This window comes from Agelaius phoeniceus, chromosome 8, assembly GCF_051311805.1.
Source record: "Agelaius phoeniceus isolate bAgePho1 chromosome 8, bAgePho1.hap1, whole genome shotgun sequence".
Classification (NCBI taxonomy): domain Eukaryota; kingdom Metazoa; phylum Chordata; class Aves; order Passeriformes; family Icteridae; genus Agelaius; species Agelaius phoeniceus.
Genome location: NC_135272.1, coordinates 28,204,193 through 28,227,142, shown reverse-complemented (window position 1 = coordinate 28,227,142; position 22,950 = coordinate 28,204,193). Strand labels below are relative to the sequence as shown.

The 22,950-nt window shown below is 50.5% G+C and overlaps 1 protein-coding gene across 3 annotated transcripts in view; it reads right to left on the bottom strand.

Annotated features, from left to right (window-relative positions):
• RNF220 (ring finger protein 220) overlaps positions 1 to 22,950 on the bottom strand; it is a 211,032-nt gene that overhangs the window by 70,329 nt on the left and 117,753 nt on the right. For all 3 annotated transcript variants that reach the window (XM_054637882.2, XM_054637883.2, XM_054637884.2), the window contains one exon: positions 11,846 to 11,975. In XM_054637882.2, coding sequence (XP_054493857.1) covers positions 11,846 to 11,975 — 130 coding nt within the window. The remainder of the gene's footprint in view (positions 1 to 11,845; positions 11,976 to 22,950) is intronic.

Here is a 22,950-nt window from a genome sequence, read left to right as displayed (position 1 = left end):
TGAAGTGTGAAACAACTTTTTTTTTCCTTTTCTAATCCAAATGCCTTGTTAAAAAAACAAACCCATTTCCTCCCTTTTCTTGTTAAAGGTGTTTAAAATTATTCGTTTCCAAGGGAAAGAGGAAGAATATAATTAATTCCTCCTAGAAATGGTGTTAGGGCCAGGAAACTGAAGTTTTCAGAATGAGAGTCTCTCTGATCAGCCAAAAGATCAAGCCTCTGCAGTTGGGACCGATAAGGAAGGGGACTGGTTTAGATAACTTGGCAGACTTTATTTTATTCCTCATCTGGAGGATTATTAATACTCACCTCCTTTCTTGCAATGTAGCTCTACTCTATCACTCCTAAGAGTTTGAAATTTGTTTTTTTTTAATATCCAGAGATGGGTTAGGAACAGGCATAAATCCAGGTCACCCAAGCACCCAGACCTTGCAATTTAAGCGTGTTTTTCCCGATCCCACTAAAGAGCCCCCTGAATTACAAGGGCTGCAGCCCCCTGCACCTCTTAAGAATGCTGGCAGCTGGATCAGGATCGAAAGGCTGTCAGCAAAGAGAAACCTTCGCCTCCATAAACACCGCAGACAAATTAAAAATGGTAAAAGGGAAATCAAGACCTTTAAAGTTCAAACACTTTTCGGTGCCTTTTAAAGTTTTTTTGCTCTAGGCCCTTGCAGACAGCACAATCTTTGGAGACCTTGGGATTCTCTTTAATCACCCAGCCAGGCTGCAGTGGTCTGAAATGATTACACATTTACATAGTAATAACCCCAACACTCCCCACATTATTTCATGGCTAGCATATTTCCACTCAGCGAGTGATCCATGTGTTTTAAATTATAACCTGTACATAGGAAATTAGTTACTAAGTACGATATTCACGGGCTCATCTGACACTTCTAATTAAGGTGATTTACACAGAATTATCTTACGAAATAAAAAAATGGTGTTTTGCTAGCTAATAAAATATAATTACTACCCGCTTTTCTAAGTTACAGTTAGTTTTAATCTATTTGGGGAATTGTTTATCTAGTTCATTAGAGCAAAACAACTTCTTTACCTTTTAGGCAACCTCTCCAAAGTACCAAAGAAGAGCAAGGAACACCCTGGGAAGACCCAGTGGTTTTGGCAGCCTCTGTGATCCAGGACAGACTGTTCCTTTAGATTAGGGACCGTCAGCTTTAAGAGGAGCCTTTCCTCTCAGCAAGGCTCTTCACAGTGAAAGCAGAACTCAGGCTACACCAGAGACATGCAGATATCCTTTAATGCTAGGCACACACATTTGGTTAGGAGCATCCCCAGGTGCAACTGGGAATTCCCTGGCGTGTCCCCGAGTGAGCTTCAAGGGGCTGTTCAGGCCCAATGCTTCTGTCATGATTTCCCAAAGGGCAGCTCAGCAAGCCAAGTATGTGCCCTCCTTATCCACAGTCTTGGGGTTTCCTCTACCCCTGCCATGGTTGCTATTGCACAAAATTACTTTCAAGACTATTTACTTTGTTATAGTCCTGGATTTTGGGGTGTGCTTCCCATGGGAAATAAAAAGGCAATACACAAGGAATGGTCTCTTATCACCCCCATGAATGGAAGCTGCTGCTTCTTCCCACAGGGAAAAATCAGGTCATTAGCTGAAGGTTACGTTCCCTGAGCTGGGGCAGCTGCAGTTGCTCCTGCTTATCCCTGAAGGACACTGAACCAGTAAGGAGCAGGTAAGAGAGCTGCTGACATGCAGCTGGAGTCTTCCAGCTCTGCCACTCTTCCATAGAACCCCTTCTCAGCAGCCCCCTGTTTGACAGGCATCAGCCTGTGTAGCTCCCACAAGATCCTGCAAAACCAAAAATTTCTACAGGCTGCAGCCAATGGATGTATTTCACAAAAAACGCCCCCCAAAAGCCAAACAAACAACCAACAAAAAAACCCCCACAAACCACCAACCAAAAAACAATTGGAAACAATTTATTTTTAGCTGTAGGACTCATGGCTTGAACATGCAGCCTTGGGATGGAATCCCCAGCAGCAGAGAAAGCCTCTGGCAGAGCCATGGATGGAACTGCAGCTGTAATGGAGCAGTCGCTGGGTAGAGTGGGAATTGGATTTTTGTGAATGCCAGTTTAAATAAGTGGAACTGTCACTTGATGCTTAAATAAGGAAATGGGAGTTTGATTTTATACCTAGCTGCAGGTGACAGCTCTCGGCATGGCCAGGTGAGGTCTGTGCCATCACAGGAAGCACACTGGGGTTTTTACCCTGCTGTGGCTCCCCCAGTGGCACCTGCATCCCATGATAGGAAAAGGGGCTGAGTGATGCAAAAAAATTGCCAAAGAGGCTGCAGTCAGGGCTAGAAATGTTCTGCTCCTACAGTGCCAGATGTGCTTCCCACATGCTTGTGGGATCTCAGCACATCGTTCCCGATGTCCAGAGATGCCAGGAGAACCCTTGGGGGTCTCGGAAACCCTGGAATGTTGCCAAGAGTGTTTGGTGGCTTGATTTTGATCCATCCACAGAAGTAACAAGAGTCTGAGGACAAGAGAATCACTTTAGAGTACAAGGTGTAAAAGAGACACATTTAGAGGGTGAGATATAGACTTTAAGGTTTTTGGTACAGGGGGGTTATGGAGACAAGATGGAGGGATCAGGGCGTGTCTCGTCCTTCTTCTTTCTTCTTCTTGTCCTCCATCTCCTGTGATGATGTTGGCACTTAGAGATTGGTTTATGGTGAAGGTGCACTTGCCAACATGGGCGAAAAGCATTGGGAAATAAAGGTAAATATTGTATACGTAGGTTTTAGTATAAAAAGACATGACCGCCCCGTGGGTGGTCAGAGAGTGCCTGTGACTGCCTGCAGATCAGACCTCTGTTGGGCAGACAGAAAAATTTTGTAGATAAGAAATAATAAACAACCTGAAGACCGAAAGCTGAAGAGTCCAGACTCGTCCTTTGCATCGCGCCCACCAAAGAACCACTCTACCCGTGTCGGGGCAGAGACAGACAGCCGGACCCGACACATGCTCTCCCTGTCAGTATTTGTGAGACCTCAGTGACCAACACAGTCAGTTGTGACAAATCTGACCCACAGGGCAGTCACCCACCTCCCCCAAAGAGATGAAATGCAGCAGAATCATAAAACACTGTGGCATGACCTGACCACACTGAAATCCCCTATTTGCTCTGTCCTATTCACATCCCCAACTCTTTCTGCCCTGCTGGATTTTCCTTTATCAGCCTCTGGTACCCCATGTCCCCACTCAGAGTGGATAACAGATTTCTGGGTGAGGATGTGATGGTCCATGTGTGCAGGGCCAAACAGGAGACCGTGGCTGGGGGGTAGTTTCATTTCTCTCCCACTATTTGAAAAGGAGGTGGCTGGAAAAATAAAAAGGAAAATTGGAGGGAAAGGTCATGCATTAGATTGATTTGGGGGGCTTTTTGCTACCATGGCTGTAATGACTGTTTAATTATTCCCAGCTCATGTGGCAGTTCAGAAGAGGCTCTGCAGAAGACATGCATTGCCCCAGGGCAAATAACTGACCGGAGATTTATTTCTCACCCTTGGGTTTCTGCACACCCCTTCCCAGGCCTCCTGCTGCCCTGAGAGTCAGCAGCCCTCAGAGGAAGGCTTTGCCCTCCAGAGTTCCAAACCTCAGCCTTCAAATCCATATTCTGGAGTCAGGGAATGGACTGCAGGTACCACAGGTCTGAAGGAGTTTTCATAGCCCTTTTAGGGCACTGCATGAGTAAGGGAAAACATGACCCACACTTTTTTTTTCACTTGCTGTGCTACCCTGGAAGCTCTGACCCATGAGAAATGCTTCTCACATACAGATTATGGGCAGAAGCCTCTGCCTTCCCTGGGGTCTGCCATGGAGGAGAGGAACAGGGCATCTCTAAGCAGGGCAGCTGCCTGGCTTGTGCTCTCTCTGTAGGAAAAGCCATGGGTGAAGGGTCCAGGTGCTGTCATTGCCACCGTCTAAATGCACAGGAGGAAGCTGGAGGGTCTGTCTTCCCTTTCTGTCCATGATTAATCTGCCACAGTGAGGGGCAGGGACACAAATCAGAGGAGGAATGAAAGAGGATAAATCCATGGTATCAGCAGCACCACATTGGCTAGATAATAAACAGACTCCTCTCCTCATAAATTTCTCTCCATTCCCGCATGTTTCCCCACCATCAATACTGGCAGACCTGGAGCTGGGCTGCTCCTGGCCTTTCTGATGTCCTGGCTGGTGGGAAGAGCTGTGGCTTTGCCAGGGAACCTGGGACCCTCCACCTTGGCTGGCATCCTTCACTCCTGCCCAGACTGGGGTGCAGCAGGAGCACCAGGGTGGCACAATGGAGCCCTATCCAAGTTCACTGGGTTTACAGGATGCATGGGATACCTGAGGTGACTGTGTGAGGTGATCCATACCAGCATCTGGAGTGGGTGGGAAAAGCACTAGAGACACAAAGCACGCTTCAGTTTACTTGGTAGTTTCATGCTCTGTCTCAGTGCCCCAGGGCACCTCATTCTCACTGCCCCAACCCCACACTGTGTCCTCACTCCTCATATTTTGGTAGCCGCCAGCTCACCCACTTCTCCGCACCCCACACAGGGATGTGACCCTGTTAGCTGCCTTGTGGTGACAGGTGGTCCTGGCCCTGCTTGGGGATCATCAAGAAGTTGACACTTCCAGACAAATCTAATTTAAATTGGACAGGAGTCAAACTGCTGGAGAAAGCTTCAGGTGATACCACCCAGCTGGAGATGCATCTGTAAAAAAATGGAAAATGAAACTGGACACCCCTGACTCCAGGGCTGAGGTTTTGTGCTGAACACCTCTGCTGTGGGTGGCATGGGATGCCCCACTGCTGCCGTGGGGCAGGACTCTCTCCCCGAGGGAATCAGGGCAGAACAGGATGTGAAAACCCATTCTGTGTCCCTAGGGCAGCTCCCAAACACCAGCCTGTCCCCGCAGCCTGGTTTTGCTGGTGAACACTGGCTGCAGGGCAATCATGGAGCTCTCACAACCAGGAGGAGCACTGAGGAGACATCACACACAATTAACTGCTTGGCTGAACACCTTGGGGGACAACACAGCCCTTTGGGAAAGCCCTGGGAGCGCTGGGAGCGCACAGCCAGGGAGAGGGTGCTGCAGGAGAGGCGCCCAGTCCCACCTGCAAAGCACGCTCAGGCACTTAATAGTACCTGTCCCCAGCATCTCCCCGGCCTGGATTTATGCCTCGAGGGGTCACCTCTGGCGAGACTCTAATAACACGACTTTATTAGCTTTCTTGTTCCTTCTTTAAGATACAGTAGCAAGGGGGGAGGAGGGCAGCAGCACCTCGGGAAAGAGCGGGGGTCGTATGGATAGGAAGCAGCTGCCCTGGCAGTTCCCCTTCTCCGTGACAAGGGGGAGAGGGAGAAAAATGATGCTTCCTTGAAATTTATCATGCACCCAATTACAATGTTAATTGGCAAGTCCCAGAAATCAATTAATTCGCAAATTTTTTTCAATTAAAAATTAAGATAAATCATAAAACGTTATTAAGCAAAGGCCAAACTCCATGAACTTTTTTTTTTTTCTGTAGGCATCTGGGTTTTTTTAAAATTTAAATAAAAAAAAAGAGCTGTGTTGCCAAAGCCCGATGCCCTTGAGTGCCTTTGCTGAAGCGCAGGGGGCTGTCATCAGCAGGACTGGGCTGAAGACAGATAAAAAAATATCGACCAGTCGGACACACTGCTTCTGCTTTATTGATCAGGCGGGAATTTAACTTGCTGTGCATATCCACCGTGTCAGCAAGGGCCACGGGCGAAATTAAAAGTACTTGGCTTGGAGATGTCGCCTTGATACTGGGGGGTGGGGAGAGATGGAGGGAGGGGGAAGAAGAGGGGGAGAAAGGGAAGAAAAGAAAAGAAAAGAAAAGAAAAGAAAAGAAAAGAAAAGAAAAGAAAAGAAAAGAAAAGAAAAGAAAAGAAAAGAAAAGAAAAGAAAAAGGTGGAAAAAGAAGAGGAAAAAAGAAGGAAGAAAGAGACAGGGTAAGTTGAGGAGCAGGAGGTTGCAATGCCTGCTTGCAATCTCACTTGTTGGTCAGGGCTCCTTCCTCTCTCTGGAGAGCCCGCAGGTGTCCACTGCATGCAAGGAAGGGAATCATGTATTCCAACAGGGCACTGGAAAAAACCCTTCACTCAAAATTTCTAACCTCTCTGCACAAGAAGTCTGGGAAGTACCTGGTCATCAAGTCGAAGTCCCCAGGCATAAATCAAGGAGACCTGAGGCGAGAGCCATGACCCTGATGTGACACATGACAACAGAGCTAATTCGGGTTTTACACACCCTATTTATCCTGTAGGGCCTGGCAGCACGGCCACTCACCCTTCCCCAGCAGCCGCCCACGCTGGCCCTGGGAAGGTCCTCCAAAGGTCCTTTGGGACAGCACAGTGCTTGGCAGATCCCACAGAAATGAAACTAACACTGCTCTGGGGCAGTGCAAGGAAAGGAGCAGCTGTATTTGAACAGAGGGTTCCCTGAGCAGGAGAGGGCTGTGAGCCACATCTCATAACCTGCTCTGGGTCCTTATTGTGACCAGGAGCAACAGACGAAGCCCCTGTCATTTGGGCACACAGGGATGATGTGCTTGCCAACCTGTCCATTAGCAGGAGCCTCCAGTGCAGAGTCTGAGGGGCTAGCATGGGATGACTTTAATCAGAAAGACCATGAAACAATGGGAAAGCAACCTGTGAAAGATGTGAAAAGCAGGATGCATTTCCATAAGTCTGGAGACATCTCTCAAGAACAGTCATCTTGCCTTGTGACCAGTTTATTTCCCACAGCCTTTGTGTTTCAGCTATCTTGCCAGTTTCCTCCTTGTTTCTTATCCCACTGGACCCAGAGCTGCCTCTGTCCCCTGAGAAGAGTCACTACTGTGCCTCTCTACATAGAGAAACCTGGAGCTGAAGCTCCTCACGGCAGGGTGAGGATGCTCTGTGCAGTGCCAGGAACTGAGAAAGCACTTTCTGCTTCTACCCCGGCTGCAAAAGAAGACAGGATTAAGAACAGTGAGAGGAAAAGAGCATGTGTGCAAACAAGGGAGAGGAAGCTTCAGATGGAACCCAAAGGAAGATTTAAGCCTGGGCAGAGGTGCACTGAATACTCCTACAGGAGCTGGAGCACCATAGTCCTGGGGATGGCCCTTTTCCTCTGACATGAATCAAAGCTGGCTCCAAAAGTCAAGCTAAATCCCCCATCTGGGCACTTCACCCTCTTTGACACAGGCATTCCCGCTACATCTTACTCTGCCCTCCTTTGCCTGACACTATTTGGTTCTTTGTGACAGCATCTTTGAGGTCACAGAAAACAGCCTGCAGCACTTTGCATCTGCACCAAGGTGCGAGACCCCGGTGCCCTCTGTGCTCCGGGAAATGCTTCGTAATCACAGAAGCAGAAGAGGAATTATTCCTGGACACGCAGAAAGGTCACTAGGGGAAATCAGTAGCTCCTGAGATGCTGGATGTGCAGGGACGTGTCCCCACGCCCCCAGCAGAATGGCAAGGAGCAATGAGAGCTGATGGCCCGGGCTGGGAGCAGCCAACAGGTGGGCACAGGCTTTGTAATACAAAAATGCTCAGAATAATCCGTACTGATTGCAAAGGAAAAAAGAAAGAAAAGTGAATGAGGGGAGAGTTTGCACAGCCATGGGGCACTTTGAGAACATCATCACCCTCAGTGCTCCACCCTCTGGATCACTCCTCAGCTACATTGATACACCTCATTCATTTTTTGGGGAGGTGAAATCCCAGCTCTGAAGCATAGGCTTGCTGCTGCTAATGCAGGAGGAAATCTGTCAGCTGTCACACGGTGAAACAAAAACACCCCCTGCCAAATATTTTTTAAAAGAGCATTGCATATTCAAGAACAGACTGTTATGCTATTAAAAACACTGCATCCAAAGGCACATTCCCAACCTTCAAACTGCTGAACTCAGCAACTGTAATATTTGTAATGTGACTTAAGGTTTTTAAAATGGCCAATAAATGTCTCTTCCCCAAACTCTCAAAAGAATCATTGTGGAGCATCAGCTGAGGCTGGCTCTATAGCTCTTACTTCTTCCTTTACTTCTACCCTCAAATTCATCTTTCCTCCCACCCTGAACTCAAACCAGAGCCCCAGACCTCCCCTTCTCCACCCAGCCTCCCCTCAATCAGCAGTGCTCTGCAGTCACTGCCTGGGGAAAGCAGGCAGGGATGAAGGGTCCTGCTGCCCACTGCCACCTCTGCTCAGAGTATTTACCTGCAGGGTGACACACAGCAATGCACACAGGGATGTGTGTGTGTGTCCTGAGGGACACCCCTGGGTGCAGCTCTAGAATGCTCCAGAGTGCCCACCTGCACTGCCTAGGTAGTTCTAGGCTGGGGAAATGCAGCTGCAGCCAGAGCAGCAGCTGAAGCTTGGAGCTGGGGCCACTGATAGCTCCAGAAAGAGTCTCACATTTCAGTGTGCTTTGCCTTTAACATAGATGAGGTGTAAAACAAGTGAATATATACTGAGTGAGGATGGGAGACTCACATCCAGATCAGCTTCATGCACACAAAAGAATACAGGAATATTCATGTATTCTGTGTTGACCAGCCTGGCTGAGGCACAGGGCATAAACACATACAAAGGGTCGCTGTTATTATTTCTTATTTTTACCTTGGGGGGCACTTAGCTGCTCAGATGGGCACCTTTTGCTCTCTGACTACACAGACACAGCAAGGAGAGCATCCCTTCTGCCCTGCATCATGGGGCCACCCCTCACCCGCCTCCCACTCTCTGCTGCTTTGAGCCTGTGCTCTGCAAAGGTGAGGTCCAAGGCAATTTCTCTTTGGAGGAGGAATACCAACAGTCTTGCCTGGCAAGAGTTAAACCCCATAAAACCAAGGCTTGTAGTTTTGTTTTCTTTCAATTTATACCCTTCACTTAAAGGGGGGGCAGGTGGGGAGGGAAAGAGGGGGAGAAAAAAGAAAGCCAGGTGACATATTCTAAGAGGGAGCACCGAAAACGTGTTAAGCACTTCAAAATCTCATATATTCAATCGGCCTCTGGCAAGACATCTGCCTAATGTTAGCGCTTAAATATCCTTTTCCATTTTACATGCATTCAAGTCTCATTTGAGCGAAATGAAACGGTATTATTAAAGGGAGATTTTGCACAAATGGCCTGAATTTGACATGTCAAGTTCAATGAGGCTGTTACATATGTAACACCAAAAAGGGCTCGGAGGCTGCCGGCTCTTGAAACAGCGCCAGTGGCTCAGAAATGAAATTTGCATTCAGAGAGCCCTGCTTCGCTGCGTGGAGCTGTGCACAAGGCTCGGTCGGACCCACACAGCGTGGAGGAGCTGTGGGGTGAGCACAAGCAGGTCTCTTCCTAGGCTTTGGGAGACTGGACACACCAAGAAAGCAGCAGAGCTAGAAACCCAGGTACCTCATTCCCACTCAAGGTAGCTTTTTCAAGGAAAAGCTGGACCCTGCACCAGGGTTGGATCCTCCTGAGTGATGTTCATCACTGGTCCAAAAGCTGGGTTTAGTCCCTGGTACATGCACAGGACTGCTGAGGCATGGGTGGGTGCTGCCCTGTTGCCAGCATGGCTCCTCCTGCCTTGCTGCTAGATGCTCAAGCTGGGTTGACCTTGAGATGTCCCTGTCCTGAGGCCAGGATGGTCACACCAGTACTGCCCGTGGAGGGAAAAAGCACTGTCCCTGTCTCTGGGGGATAGCAAACCCCATTTCCACCAGATGAGAAAGGGGTCCATTGGAGTGGGTGAGTTGCTTGCAGTGATCTGGGACATGGGTAGCATCATCCAGGTGGTGCTTCCTTGTATCTCAGCCCCTAGAAGCTCCTGGAGAAATCCCTTTTCCAGAGTTGATCCAGTGCCCACCAAGCCTCCAGTGCTGCAAGCTCAGTGGGCAGGAGGGGATCTGACTTCCTAACCCCAAGCACAGGAAATCTATGATTTTGTTGCAAATCATTAAGGTTTATTAAAACTTAACATCACAAGCCATGATTGGCTGCATCCTCTTTAAATTAGAAAAAAAAAAAAGCCCTTGGAAAGCAGCCCCCTGGTTTGCTTCTCCCCATCAGACTGATAAGTAACAGCTGCTCGGCCATTTCAGTAACAAGTCAGTATTGGCAGGGAGCGGCCAGGGCTGCCAGTGCCCGTCGCGTTTATAGGCCTACATTTTATTTTTATGTTTATTGGGTTATTTGAGATCATTATTAGTTTCTCTCTTCTCTTGTTGATGTGTTCTTGCTCCTGGCTTCTCCCGGCAGGAAAGGTGGGGGAATGGGAAACGGAGCAACCCACTGTAGCGAGCTGCCTGCTGGGCCTGGGCAGTGCAGGGGACTTAACCCCATCACACCCCACTGCAAATCCTGCCCACGATTCCTGCCCTTCCTGCCTGCTGCTGCCCTGGTCCCTGCCTCGGTTTCCTCCAGGACTGGGAGAGCCCTTCCCTATGGGGAGTTGCTGTGTTACAGATTAGCCTCCATTGCCTGAATCCATCGCCTAGATTGAACGTTATCTATCACACTACAGAGGGAGTCGTTATTTAATAATTAATAAAGACCTCCGATTCTTCCTCGCTGCCTGCATGGCCGAGTGGAGCAGGCCAGGGAAGCGAGGGCAAGCCAGGGAGAGCTGTCTCCTCTCTAACTGCTGCTGTTATTTAAAGGAATAATGCCATTCTTTTTCATTTGTCAGCTGGCCCACAATGGCCCTTGTCACGCTTTATGATTTAGGGTTTCCTTTCCTTTCCCATTAAACGCCACCTTCCCATCACCACTTTGCGCCAGCCAGCCTCTGCTCCTGGCTTGCAGTTTCAGTTTCACTCTGATATTGGCCCAACTTCTTTGATGGGCTCCTCCGAGCACTAATTGCTTCTGTTCATTTAAACCTGTTCACTAATTTGCAGTGGCCCTTTATTAAGTTGGATGCGGCCCAAATTACACCATAAATTACTCTTGCAAGGGGACTGGGTGTCGCGGGGGATAAATGGGCTGCCTGTTCCCTGCTTCCCCCTTCCCTATCTTCCTGTGCAACACACAGGGACTGTGGGTGTCAGCCTGAGGGTGCAGGTGCCGAATTTGGGATATCTCAACCCAGATCCATTCTGGGAGGTCTCTCTTTTTCTAACTAAAGCTCTCTCCTGCTCCCTCCATCTGCAACGGCTATCATTGAATCCAAGAAGATCCAAGCCAAGCAGGGATGGATTCTGCATCCTCCACACTGTGCACAGCCACGTGCAGCCCTCACCCTGGCACACACACACATACACACTGTCCCTCCTCTCCTACCACCTGCTGATGTAACTTTGCTTCTAGTAGGCAGTTTGATTCCTTTCCTCACCTTTTAATGACCGGAGAATTCATTAATAATTGAAATAAACACGCTCTTTCCCAAGGCTGCTGACTTTTATTAAGGCAGGGGCAGGGATTTGCCAACCCTTGGCTGCAGCCATTTCCTAAATAACTGCTAGCAGTTAAAAGGCAATTTTTTTTTTTAATAGGTGACTTTTTTGCACTGAGGGTAGCAGAAGGAAGCTGAAGGCAGCTGAGGAGCAGTGTGTACCAATGCTGCAGGGCTGCTCCATCACAGGATGTCAGCAAAATGAGAACTGCTCACTACACACACGTCCCCAGGAAAAGGGATGTCTGTGACCTCCAGGAGGAATTTCTGCCTGCCTTTACCATTGCAGTGAACTCCAGAGAAATGTTTCTGCCCCATTGGCTAGCACTAGATCCCCCACATCTTATAGCTGTGGGTACCACCATCTTCTCTGCCCCATGCAGGTGCCCCAGCCCCCCAGGGATGCTGATGGACCCCAGGGAGCTGCTTACCTGATGTTCAGCTGTGTGAGCTTCTCCAGCTCCTGCTCCATGTGCTCCTGCAACTCCCCGGGGCGAAGAAGGACCTGGCAGATGGGGCAGATTGGAGCCTGGCTGTCAAACAAAGTTGCTTTCTTTTTGCCTGTGAGAAGGAAAAGAAGGGAAAAAGCTTTAGCTCAGATCAGCTGCCATCAGCATTGTCCATGCTCTGCTTTGGTTCCTGTCCTAGCAGAGGACTGTAATCCAGGGATTTTTTGATGGTATAGGCCTAATTCTCTCCCCATCCTACAGTGCCTGGGGCAGGAATTGGCTCTCTTCTGCAATGGCTCAGCAACTGACACGAGAGCATCCCAAGCCTGGCTGTGGGCCCTCCAGTCTTACAGGGAGAGCAGCAACAGCCACATTCTGGAAGTGCCCTGTGCAAACCCAGCTTCCCATTTGAGGTTCAGATGACATGACTTGGAGTAGATGGTTGACTCAACACTGCTATTAACTCATTATAAAGAACCATCTTTATCCTCCTTGACACTCCTGAAGTTGGGTGGGTCAGGATGATCCTCCCTGTGAAGGGCAGAGTAAATCTCCATGGGCACACAATGTTGGGCAGCAGAGGAAAACCCATGGTGTGAGGCTGTGGATGCACTGGGAGCAGGTCTAGATGCTCACCCAGGATTGCTCACCCTTTCCCAGGGCTGGGCTGAGGCCTCTTGTCCCCCCTGCACCACCAGCAGCTCCAGACCCCAGAGTTCTGGGCCCCTGGGACTGTATCACCCCTGGGTGAGATTTGGGGCTGCCTGTGTACCCTAATCCCTAGCTGGGTTGAGTCTCTGGGGCAGATCTGCAAGCGCTGCATTTCCTCACACCCTCCTTACTCTCAATCCTGTCTTCTGCTTCCCTGCCCAGCCACATCTCCCTGGTTCACTCCCTGATCTGAAGCCAATTTCTTCCAGCTCAGAAACTTTATTGCTCCCTCTGTAAGGAATATACAGCGTCTATTTAACATAAAATAAAACTCTAAAGCAAACAATGAAGTTCCCATAAAAGAGGGAAGCCCTCAGGTCCCCAGGCCCCCTCTCCCAGCTGTACTAGCAGCTCTGCTCATGAGAGGGCGTGCGGAGCCTGGCTCAGATGGCTCTGACAGGGAGAAACGTGCTTTATAGCTGCCTGTTGTCATCCAGCATGAACCCTCCTGCTGGATTATTTATTTATGTATTAGACATGGATCAAATTGGTTAAATCTGAGTGAGAGGCAGTAATGCACAATAAAGCAGCCGGTGCTGGATACGAGGGGGCTGTGTGCAATGTGGCCTTCCAATCAGGAGCCAAAAGGTGCCATTTTATGGTTCCTAATGATGGTGGAGCCCAGTTAAATTAATCCCTATTAAAGGAATAGACCTTATCAAAGGATAAAACATTGGTGTGAGCAGCTTTACTGGGTCCCTGCTTCTCCCTGTATAACTGCCTGGCACAAGCATTTAACAAGAGAAAGGGTCTGAAGTAAGTTTGAGTGTCACCTTGGCTTATCTTTGCCCTTCAGCAGGACAAAATGTAAGTGCTTGGTGGAAGCAGGGCTGTCACTGGAATATTACCTACCCTTTTCTTCAGCACCTCTATAGGAGATGGAAGAAACTGAGGCATAAGGGGCAAGTTGGGGGAGGCCAGTGCTAGGGTGCATTCCTTACCTTCCCAGCTTCCCTTTCCACTGGGAACTCTCCTACTTGCAAAGCCAGGAGGAAAACCTGACTGGTCTCTCCTCTGGACTTGGGCCACTCCCAGAGGCTCCCAGGCAGATCCCAGGTGCTTTGGGCCCTCATTCCCACCACCCTTCTGCCAGGGAGGACACACTGTTTTTTGGCAGCATGCAGCACACGCAACTTGGAACATCTTCCTCTCTCCTCCTTGCCTCATGTTTAAATAATGCCCAGAATCCAGCCCAAACCCAAACATCCAGCTCCTGCTGACCCTTGCGGGAAAGGTCGGCATTTCAGTAATTCCATCTTCCTCTTGGAGCTTTTCCACTTTTGTCTAGTGGGGGCCCAAAATAGCCCAGGAGCGTCCCCGACCACCTGCTATTTATAACCCCAACTTCACAGCAAAACAATGGAGCTGTCTGAGTCTCCCTCCCAAAATAAACAGGCAGCCTTTGAGGGACGGGAAATCCTGCTGGATCCCTGCTGTGGGGTGTACAGATGGATGGGTAAACAGGCTGCCCTCCACCCTGCTGTGCTGCACCCCCACTCCTGGCCCAGGGCACTGCCCTGGGGCCCACGAGCCCCCATCACCATCCACAGCTGTGGCTGCTGGGGCTGGGATGCTCTCAGCAGCACCAAAGGGTGGAACAGAGGTTGGGCATCCCCGTGTCTCTGCTCCACAGGGAGCCCAGAGATTTTCCTTTGCTGGAGGAGGTGATGGACTGCCCTAGACCACAGAACTGGGATTGGCAGCCTTGGGCCAGGCGGAAAAGTCAGGGTCCCCTGCTGGGGACCAGCTGGTACACCAGACTGCTGGGATGTTTAACCTCCTGCACACCCAAGCCCTTGTGCCCTGCTTGTTCTCTGGTACTCTTGCAGGGGGTGATATTCCTACACAGAGGCGACTTTGGATTTCAATGGTTGGGGCAACCAGGAGGGATCTCAGGCCATGGGAAGAAGCCTTGCTCTCTTCCATGGCTGCTCCCAACCCCAGCCCAGGCCAGCAGGATAAATGAGCAGCAGTGGCCTTATCCACCAGCTACACCAATGATATGGTGATAAATTTGTGCCAAGGAAGGATGTGACAGCTGTCACTCCACATCCCCATGACAGCCGGGGAAGATCCCCGTGCTCGGGTCAGTGCGGGAGGCTGGTGCTTGCACTGAAACAAGGGCTTCCAGAGGGGCAGGAGGACAAGAACTGGGACACACAGCCAAGTCCCTGATGTACAGATTGCAAAGCAGGAGACAGAAGCAGCCCCGGCTCCTGGCCCAGGGGGCTGACAGCTCGCTTTCACAGGAGCAGGGCTAAGTGCAGCTGACAGGCAGGAAGGAGGGATCCTCTCCCGTGCCAGGAGGACACCTACGCAAGCCTCCCCAGGTCTGTGGCACCCGCTGCAGGCCTGCAGTGCAACACAGGCTTCTCCTGGAATGCGTCTCCCCAAATCAGCAGCTTCCAGATCTGCAGCATGCCCAGAGCCTGGCACACACCCACGCTGTGGTGACCTGCTCCAGGCAGTGGTACCCATCTCCAGGCTGTAGGATGCTGGGCTGTGAGAAGAAGGAGAGGATGGGCATGGCAAGTCCTCAGGCTTTGTTTGTGAACACCAGGGTGGAGAGAGATGCATACATGGGCTCTATGCAGGTCTCTGCAGAGCAGGGACATCCTGATATCCAGGAGCAAACAAAGGATGCTACATCATGTGTATAGCTGGATCATGCTGGGGTGTAAATGCTCACCCCTCTGGATGGAGTAGAGGGCATTGATTTGCCCAGGGCAAAACAAAGGGCCCATATCCCTGAGCAGGGGGGACCTATGCCTGCTCCCTGCTTATCCTTCCCTGCCCTGTGCCAAACCCACTCCTGGGAGACACTGAATGGCTCTTTTCAGGCTTTTGTTTTTTGGCAGCTGTGTTTTTGTTTTCTTTGCCCCTCTCTCCCCTTCACTCTCTGGTTACTCGGTAGGCTCGGCTCCAGTGTTTACCCTCCGCAGCTCTGCCGTGCTTCCCTTGCTGCCGACCCCCCGCTCGCCAGTGCCAGAGAGATGAAAAGGCAGAGCTTTGGTGCTCCCGCTGTTTGCACGGTCTCCTGGGCTCCGCGGAAATGTTTAACTCCAAGTGTTGAAACCGAATATTTCCTGCTCTGAAAGCGCAGTGCTCAGTACGCAGATGCACCCCTGTGTGGAGGAATTTGTCCACAGGCTCTTTTGGAGGGCATCTGCAAATGGATCCCAGCCCAGGAAGGGACTGGACCAAGCCCTCCCGATCCCACTAGGGATAGAGGGCTGGATCCTTCATTCAGTGACACTGATATGGATCCAAGATAATTCCCTTGGGAAAGGTCTGATTCACTGCAAAGCAGCCGGTAATGGGCTCCAGGCTGGGAGCTGGGCTCAGGTTCAGGGGACACAAGGTAGGCGTGGAGCCATGAAGTCACCCCTGCTTGTGAGGGAAAGTTCTGCCTTCCAAGTGACACACTCCCACCCTGCACCTGTGCCCTGACAGCACTGCAGGGTGGGAGTGTGCCACTTGGAAGGCAAAACTTTCCCTCATAAGCAGAATGAACCAGTCTTTTGAACAGCATATAAGTAAAAAGCCCAAGGAACCCAGCCCACCAACAGTGCTGACAGCACAGGGTGTATACAGCCCCTCACCACTATGCAGCACAGAGTAAACAATGCTCCCATCACTCAACGAGCAAAGTTTACAAGGCATAAGGGCTTCCTCTGCACAGGAGCTCAGCAAGTTGCCAAATGAATGAAATAAATAGTCTATCTGCTCATCTGCATTGATGCACAGAGAGCCAGGTGCCTCCCCAGGAACTGCTGCTGAGGGTGGCACAGGCGGTGCCACCTGTGGCTCCCCATGCTGTCCCTCCTTGTGACCAGCTGAACCTTGCTCCCATGAGGACCAACTCTTCAGTCCCAACTCTCCTACCTCAAACTCTTTTCCACTTCTCTGAGTACCAGACCGCCCCTCTTTGAGATGCCTCCCTCCATTTCACCTTCCTATTTCTGCTCTCTCCCTCTTAAACACTCCATCATTTAAACCAAATCAAAGCCAGTTGATCTGAAACTCTTCTGAATAGAAATGACCCCACGCTGGGGCCCTGTGGCCCTGTGCCCTGCTTTGGGGGCTGTGCTAAACCAGGTGGGTGGTAATGGAAGTGCTGACACAGGCTCCTTGACAGCACTGCCACTGCCAGCTCCTGTAATAATCCCTCCGGCTGCTCTGCAACTCGCTTTCCGCGGCGATTATTTTCCATTCGATGATGGGCTTGCTGTTATTTGTGTACTGATAGCAGGTATCTTGTGTGACAAGCCTCCTTTCCTTCCAGCTCAAAAAACAATAATTCAAAGAAAGCCCCATATTAGCTTGGAAATAGCAAAACACTCACTCTTCTCCTGGTGAGCCCACGCCACAACTGATGAGGCTCACAGAGCCCTGGTAGTAAGTGGCAGCCAAGGAGGGGAGATGACAACAGTGGCTCAAGGCAGAGATGGTTCAAGTGTTAGTGCAGAGCCCTCCAGAATAACAGAAGAGGCAAAAAAATATATGGTAATAAAGCAAGGGAGCAAGAATAATGTTGATGATTGCTCTCCCATCTCCCTGTTATTTACTGGTGTAAATAACCCATGCTGTCCCCATGGAGTGGCATCCTGCCTGCTGGGCACTGCCTTGGATCCTGCTGGTTGGTACCAAAAAGTATAGGCACCCAAAAACCTGCAGGTGAAGTCAAGGCACCTCCCATTCCTTCCATCAGGGCCTTCCCATCCCTCAGGCTCCTGCCTGGCTTGGGGATGCAGACCTCAACTTTCTGCCCAGGATGGGGTGCCCTGGATCTGGCCCCTGCTGCAGCTGCTCTGCACAGGGCAGCGGAGATCCTGGTGCCAGAGACAGTGACAGGCAGTGAGGTGACTCCAGGCTTGAGTGCTGTGGCTGGGTTCAGTGTCTGGCCATGACTGCATCCACAGGACAACTTAACTCTGCAAACACCCCACAGAGCAGCGAGCACATCCAGCCAACTGAGGAATCACCCAGCACTGAGCAGACTCCCTTGGAGCATGTGCCTTTTGGACGTCTGTGCAGGCAGGAAGGTGGCAGAGGTCTGAAAAAATGGCTATTCAGGTAAGAAAGTATTTTTGAGGAATCACTCCTGCATCACAGCACAAAGATGCTGCAGACCACTAACAGAAGCTGGACTTGGATTGTGCCTGGCCAGCACAGAGCCAGTCCTGCCTTGAATCCAGCAAAGAGAGGCACAGGGATGAGTGACAGCTTGTTCTATACACCTAGGGTTTATAAAACACATAGAGACACAGAGAGACAGGGGACCTCTGCAACCCCATGAACAAACTGGGTCACAGAGAATACCTGTACTCAGACTGCTGCATCCCCACCAAGAGCCTGATCCCTGACACTGCTCCTTGCTAAGGTGCCCAGGCTGCCAAGCAGCTTAGAAAATACACCTGCTTCTCCTGAAAGTAAAAACTAGAGAGGGATCTGAGGCAGAAAAGCTTGCTAAAATATTGATTTCCCTCCTAAGAAAGAGTTGTTCTTGTAGCTGCCTGTCCAGACAAGCTGGACACTGGACAGGACTGGTGTAAACTGGTGCAGCGCTGCTGCCATGCAGTAAACCCCAGCTGAGGCTGGTTCCATGGGTTGCTCAGTAAAAATGCATGTTTGAACAGCACCCTGGGCTCTTCAGAGGCTGTTGCAGGTCCCGTTGGGTCCAGCACCGTGTTTCTCATGGCCAGTGGCAGCCTGGCAGCAGGAGAGGTGAGGAGCCCCTTGTGATCCCACCCTGGCTCTCCATCTGCGGAGATCACGGCTGCCCAGTGTGGGGCAGTGAGGATGGATTGAGCTGGGCAATAATTTAAGAAACGGAGTGAGTCTGTACATCCAATCACTTTACAAATCAGGGGAAAGGGAGAGAGGAGGGAAAGGCAGGAGGGGGGGGGAGAAGTGAAAAGGCCGCGCAGGGAAATGCATCACAATTACTGTCTCAGCTCTAATGAGGAGCCTGTCATGAGGCTGTCATCCTGCGGAAAGCCACCTACTCAGAAAGATTCAATAAAAAAGTAGCAGAGAGATAAAAAAGAGATATATTTCAGCCCTTGCTAATATTCTTTTCATTTGTCCCAGCACAAAATAAGATACTGCACTTAACCGGCTCGGTTAAAATGAAAAGGGGGGGGGCGGGAAGGGAGCAGCATTGATCAATACCACTAAAAGCCGGGAGACACGGTGATGGAGTGCAATTTTTTTGTCTGTGCTGAAGCATAGCAGAGGCCCGGGCGGGGTAATTTATGATTCGTACGCATGCCGGCTAACTAGAGGCTGACAAGACAATGAATCCCCGATGAGAGGGACGCAGGCTGCCGGGAGAGCTGGAAAGGGAGAGCATGACAGGGACCTGGAAGGGAGAGAGGAAGAGGAGGACTGGGACAGGCTGGTGGTGCTGCACCATGTGGGGATGCCAAACTGAGCAGAAACACTTCCCTGGGTTTCACAAGAGGAAAATAGAGAAACACTGAGAGCAAGTGAAGGAAGGTGTTGCACTGCTCCTTCCCTGTCCTCCTCTCTTCCAGCTCACAGCTGGGCAGCCTGCCCACACAGGCTTCTCCCAAGGAAGCACTACAGTGCCCAGCCACACCCCTCACTGGGCTGGAGATCGACCAAATGAGGTCAGCAGGGGCCAAGGATAGACATGATCCCTTCTCTGCTCCAGATTCTCTGATGGGTGCCAGTATGAGTTGTGAAAAGCTCAAAACCATGGAGTTAGATTTTCTTGCTGCTGTCCATCTTCTGCTCTTGGAATGAAACTGGAGTTTCCTTCAACCCACTGGTTCATCTCCCAAACATACGAGTCCTGGGGAGCAGCTGGGTCTCCCCAGCATCAGTCAGGGTCCCTGACTTCAGTGAACAGGCACGGCAGAAACACTCCTGAGGGAATCCTACAGCTCTGCATTCCATCCTAGGGGATCTCCTGGGACATGATGCACCTCATTCCCCCCCATCCTTCAGCTGCCCTCCATCCCATGGGTCTTTTTATACCAGGCACCCAAGACCGGCCAGGCTGTGGACAAACCCCCCAGAGCCCCTGGGACTCCGGGATCATGCCTGCAGTTCTGCAGACTCTGTGGCCCATGGCCAGTCCTTCCTCTGTGGGACTTGCAAAATGACGCACTGGGAGAGAACACACTTCCCAGCACATAGTAGTGAGGCAACATCCACCAATGTGTCTGGCCTCTGGCCCTGTTTGCTGTTACAAGGGCCACCTCTTGTCGCTGGTTGGACGAGTTACCCAACCTGGACTTTCTGGTGGCTTGGTGGGAGAAGGTGGAGAGAAGCAACTGTGTAGCTACATTGCCAAAGTGTGCCTTAACTATCCATGCTCTGCATCAGCTCTTGAGGTGGAAAGACCTGGAGCAAAGCACCTTCTTTAAATGCCAAGTATCTGGCTGGGAGACTGTACAAGAGCTGGGGTCTGAGGTCTGGACACATTTGGGGCCTGTTTTGGGCCTCGACTGCTTAATCTGTAGCAGAAACAGGGATACAGTTGAGAGAGGGAGCAACAGCCCTGCAACTGGGTCTGGGGAAAACCTGCAGGGGTTTCTCCCCCCAGCTTCATTCCACCATCACATCCAGCTCCCTATAAAACACGCAGGATGATCCTGCAGCAGGCTGCAGCTGCTCAGCTGTCTCAGCCCCACCTGTCTCCTCCTTTGAGTTCTCAGCAAAGGACCTGACTGCATCCTGAGAGAGGATCAGCCTGGAAATGAATCTTTGCCTTCACCACTGGCAGTGAAACAAGAGCCTAGGAACTACCCCACCGCCAGTAGGCTGGGCCATGCTGAGGGTCCCCCCACAGCCCAGGGAGGTACCCCAAGAGGGGCTCCAGCCCCATCCTGGCTGCAGAAGACACTTGCAAGCAGCCATGCTGCTCCAATGCCCTTGACTTGGAGGGCAGTCTGTGAAGTTGGTGATATACTGATACACCTATAATTCCAAGGGGTGATGTGGTAGAGTCTTTCCCTACCTCCCACCCACTCCCTCCCTGCCACATTCCAGCTCCTCTCCTCTCCTCCCTTGGGGATGTGTGGGGCACATATCGAAAACACAGATATTGAACTGTCAAAACTATTTCCTACAAGAAAATAGATTCATCAGCTTGCAGCACACAGGGTCATTGCCACATTTTCCCCTCGCGCCAGCACCTGCACATGCCGGCGCATACCCAATGCCTCTTCGCAGCACCGGCACTTTAGCTTGTAGCTCAGGGCCCTTAAGTGACTTTGAGAAATGGATAATCGATTATAATTCCACGGGCCTCTCTGCAGATTTATCCGGAGAATGTATAAAAGCCAGGGATTGGGAGAAGCGGGTCCTTCTGGCCAACACGTCAATTGCCTGTGCTTTTCGTGCCCGGCTCGGAAAATCGCATCCCGAGCACGACTCTGTTTAATCCATCAGTACACAATCAATGCACTCTGTAATCAACTCTTGATCACTTAATTTTACACATGTTGGCTGAATCCCTTTGTTTAATCACTAGATCAGGCCGCCTTGTTGCACTGCCCCCTCCCTGCTTAACCCTCCCTGACCCTCATCCCCTGCTGTCGGCGCTACCAAATGCAGCCCAGAGCCTTCATTTCACCTTGAGGAAGAGCTCCCATGAATTTAGAGAGTCATGAGATGGCAGAAAGGGAAAGAGAAGGAGTGAAAAATAACACTGGAGAGAAAGAAAATATTTTCCCTTCTGTGTCTTCATAGAGCTCATGCTGGCCTTTTTGATCCATGTAACAGCGACCACTGCTGGGGTTTAAAGAGGGGCTGGATGTCAGGGTACACACACTGAAGCCCTGTAACACCCCAGGGAGAATGGGCACGTTGGGGTGCCACTGGGAAGATGCACCAGCAAATGACAGGCAGTCATCACCCAGCTGCATCTGTCCCCTCAGCATCCTCCCCACCCCCTGATTATTTTGACTGTTTTAGCAGCCAGTGCCATTATGAGCAACAGTTCTTGATCTTTCCCTCCCAGAGGCATCCTTGGGAGCATCACTCCCATCTCACCAGGGTTCATCTCCCTTTTCATGGCAAGAGCACGACCCTTGGGTTGTGAATGCATGTAAACACAGCTATTTGGCATTTTTAGCATGATTTGTGTCACTAGCCTGGTGCCATCTCACCCTTTGCGTGTGTTCTGCCGGCGTGCCAGGGTCAGTGTCTGGGGGATGCTCATAGGTGGAAATGTCTGATGGCCCGACAGTGAAATGCACTGGGATTTTGCAAAAGATTTTGTTGCACTTTAATTGTGTGATGAAAGACTGGAGCTCAGAGATAGGGGGACCACATACTTGCAATCCAAATGTGGACCATTTTGACTGGACACATAGGTCACACAGCACGTTCCTCCTACATGAGCAGCACAGTGGTCATTCCCAACCCAGTTAAATCTTCCTTTTTAAAGAGGCCTTGGTGCTGCCTCTGATTTGGCACGTGGAGTAACTGCTGCTCATTCCTGCAAGAATAAATGATGGGATATGCTTGAACAAGAGGGATCTGGAAGCAGAATTGCCAGGGGAACATGCAAATGTTAGCTTTGCACAGGAAACTCGCACAAAACTGTGTGTTGACACCAAGAGGCCAGTTATAGGACAAAGCAGACACGGATGTTTAAAGAGAATTCCAGTTGCTATCCTATAGCAAATAGCCTTCAAAGAGCCCCTGGAGCTCTTGGCTTCTCAGCATGGAAAGAGGAGCTTGTGCAAGATGAAACACAAATAAATAGTTTACCATAGAAAAGATATCCAAGGCAAAGAGCGAGATGCAGGTTTTAGCTCTCACATTAGCCAGCTGGGGTTTTATTGGTCCCCAAGTAAAAGCTGTAAATAAAATACAAACCTAACCTGCATATTGTCAAGCTACATTTAAAAAAAGCCCACAACTTAATTGCACTCAAGAGCACCTAGGGGCGAAGTTGTGCACGGTACATCACAAGGCAGCCCACAGAGCCGTTTAGTAAAGTGTAAATCCAAGAGCTGAACAAGTGGAACCTCTTACCCTGGATCTGCCAACAGGCACAGATTACTCTGCCTTTGCTAGCACAGCTCATTCTGCTCCAGAAACTCTTGGTAATAGATTTGTAAGGAAAAGGAGCACAAAATGCCCTCTTCTCTGCTCACACTGACATTGGTGGCAAGGACGAAGGATGGGTGGTGAGTTGGATGTTAAGACTCCATCTCCTTGTTTCCAGCCTCCTGTCTGGCCACAGGCAGCAGGAGTAATGCTGCACTTTAGGGAGGCACAGGTCAGGTGACAGGGACAGCAGCTCCAATTGGAGTATGCCAGCAGGGAATGGGTGAGCCACCAGAGCATCTGCCCCTCCTGTCCTGACTGCTGAGGGTTCCCAGGCACTCCTG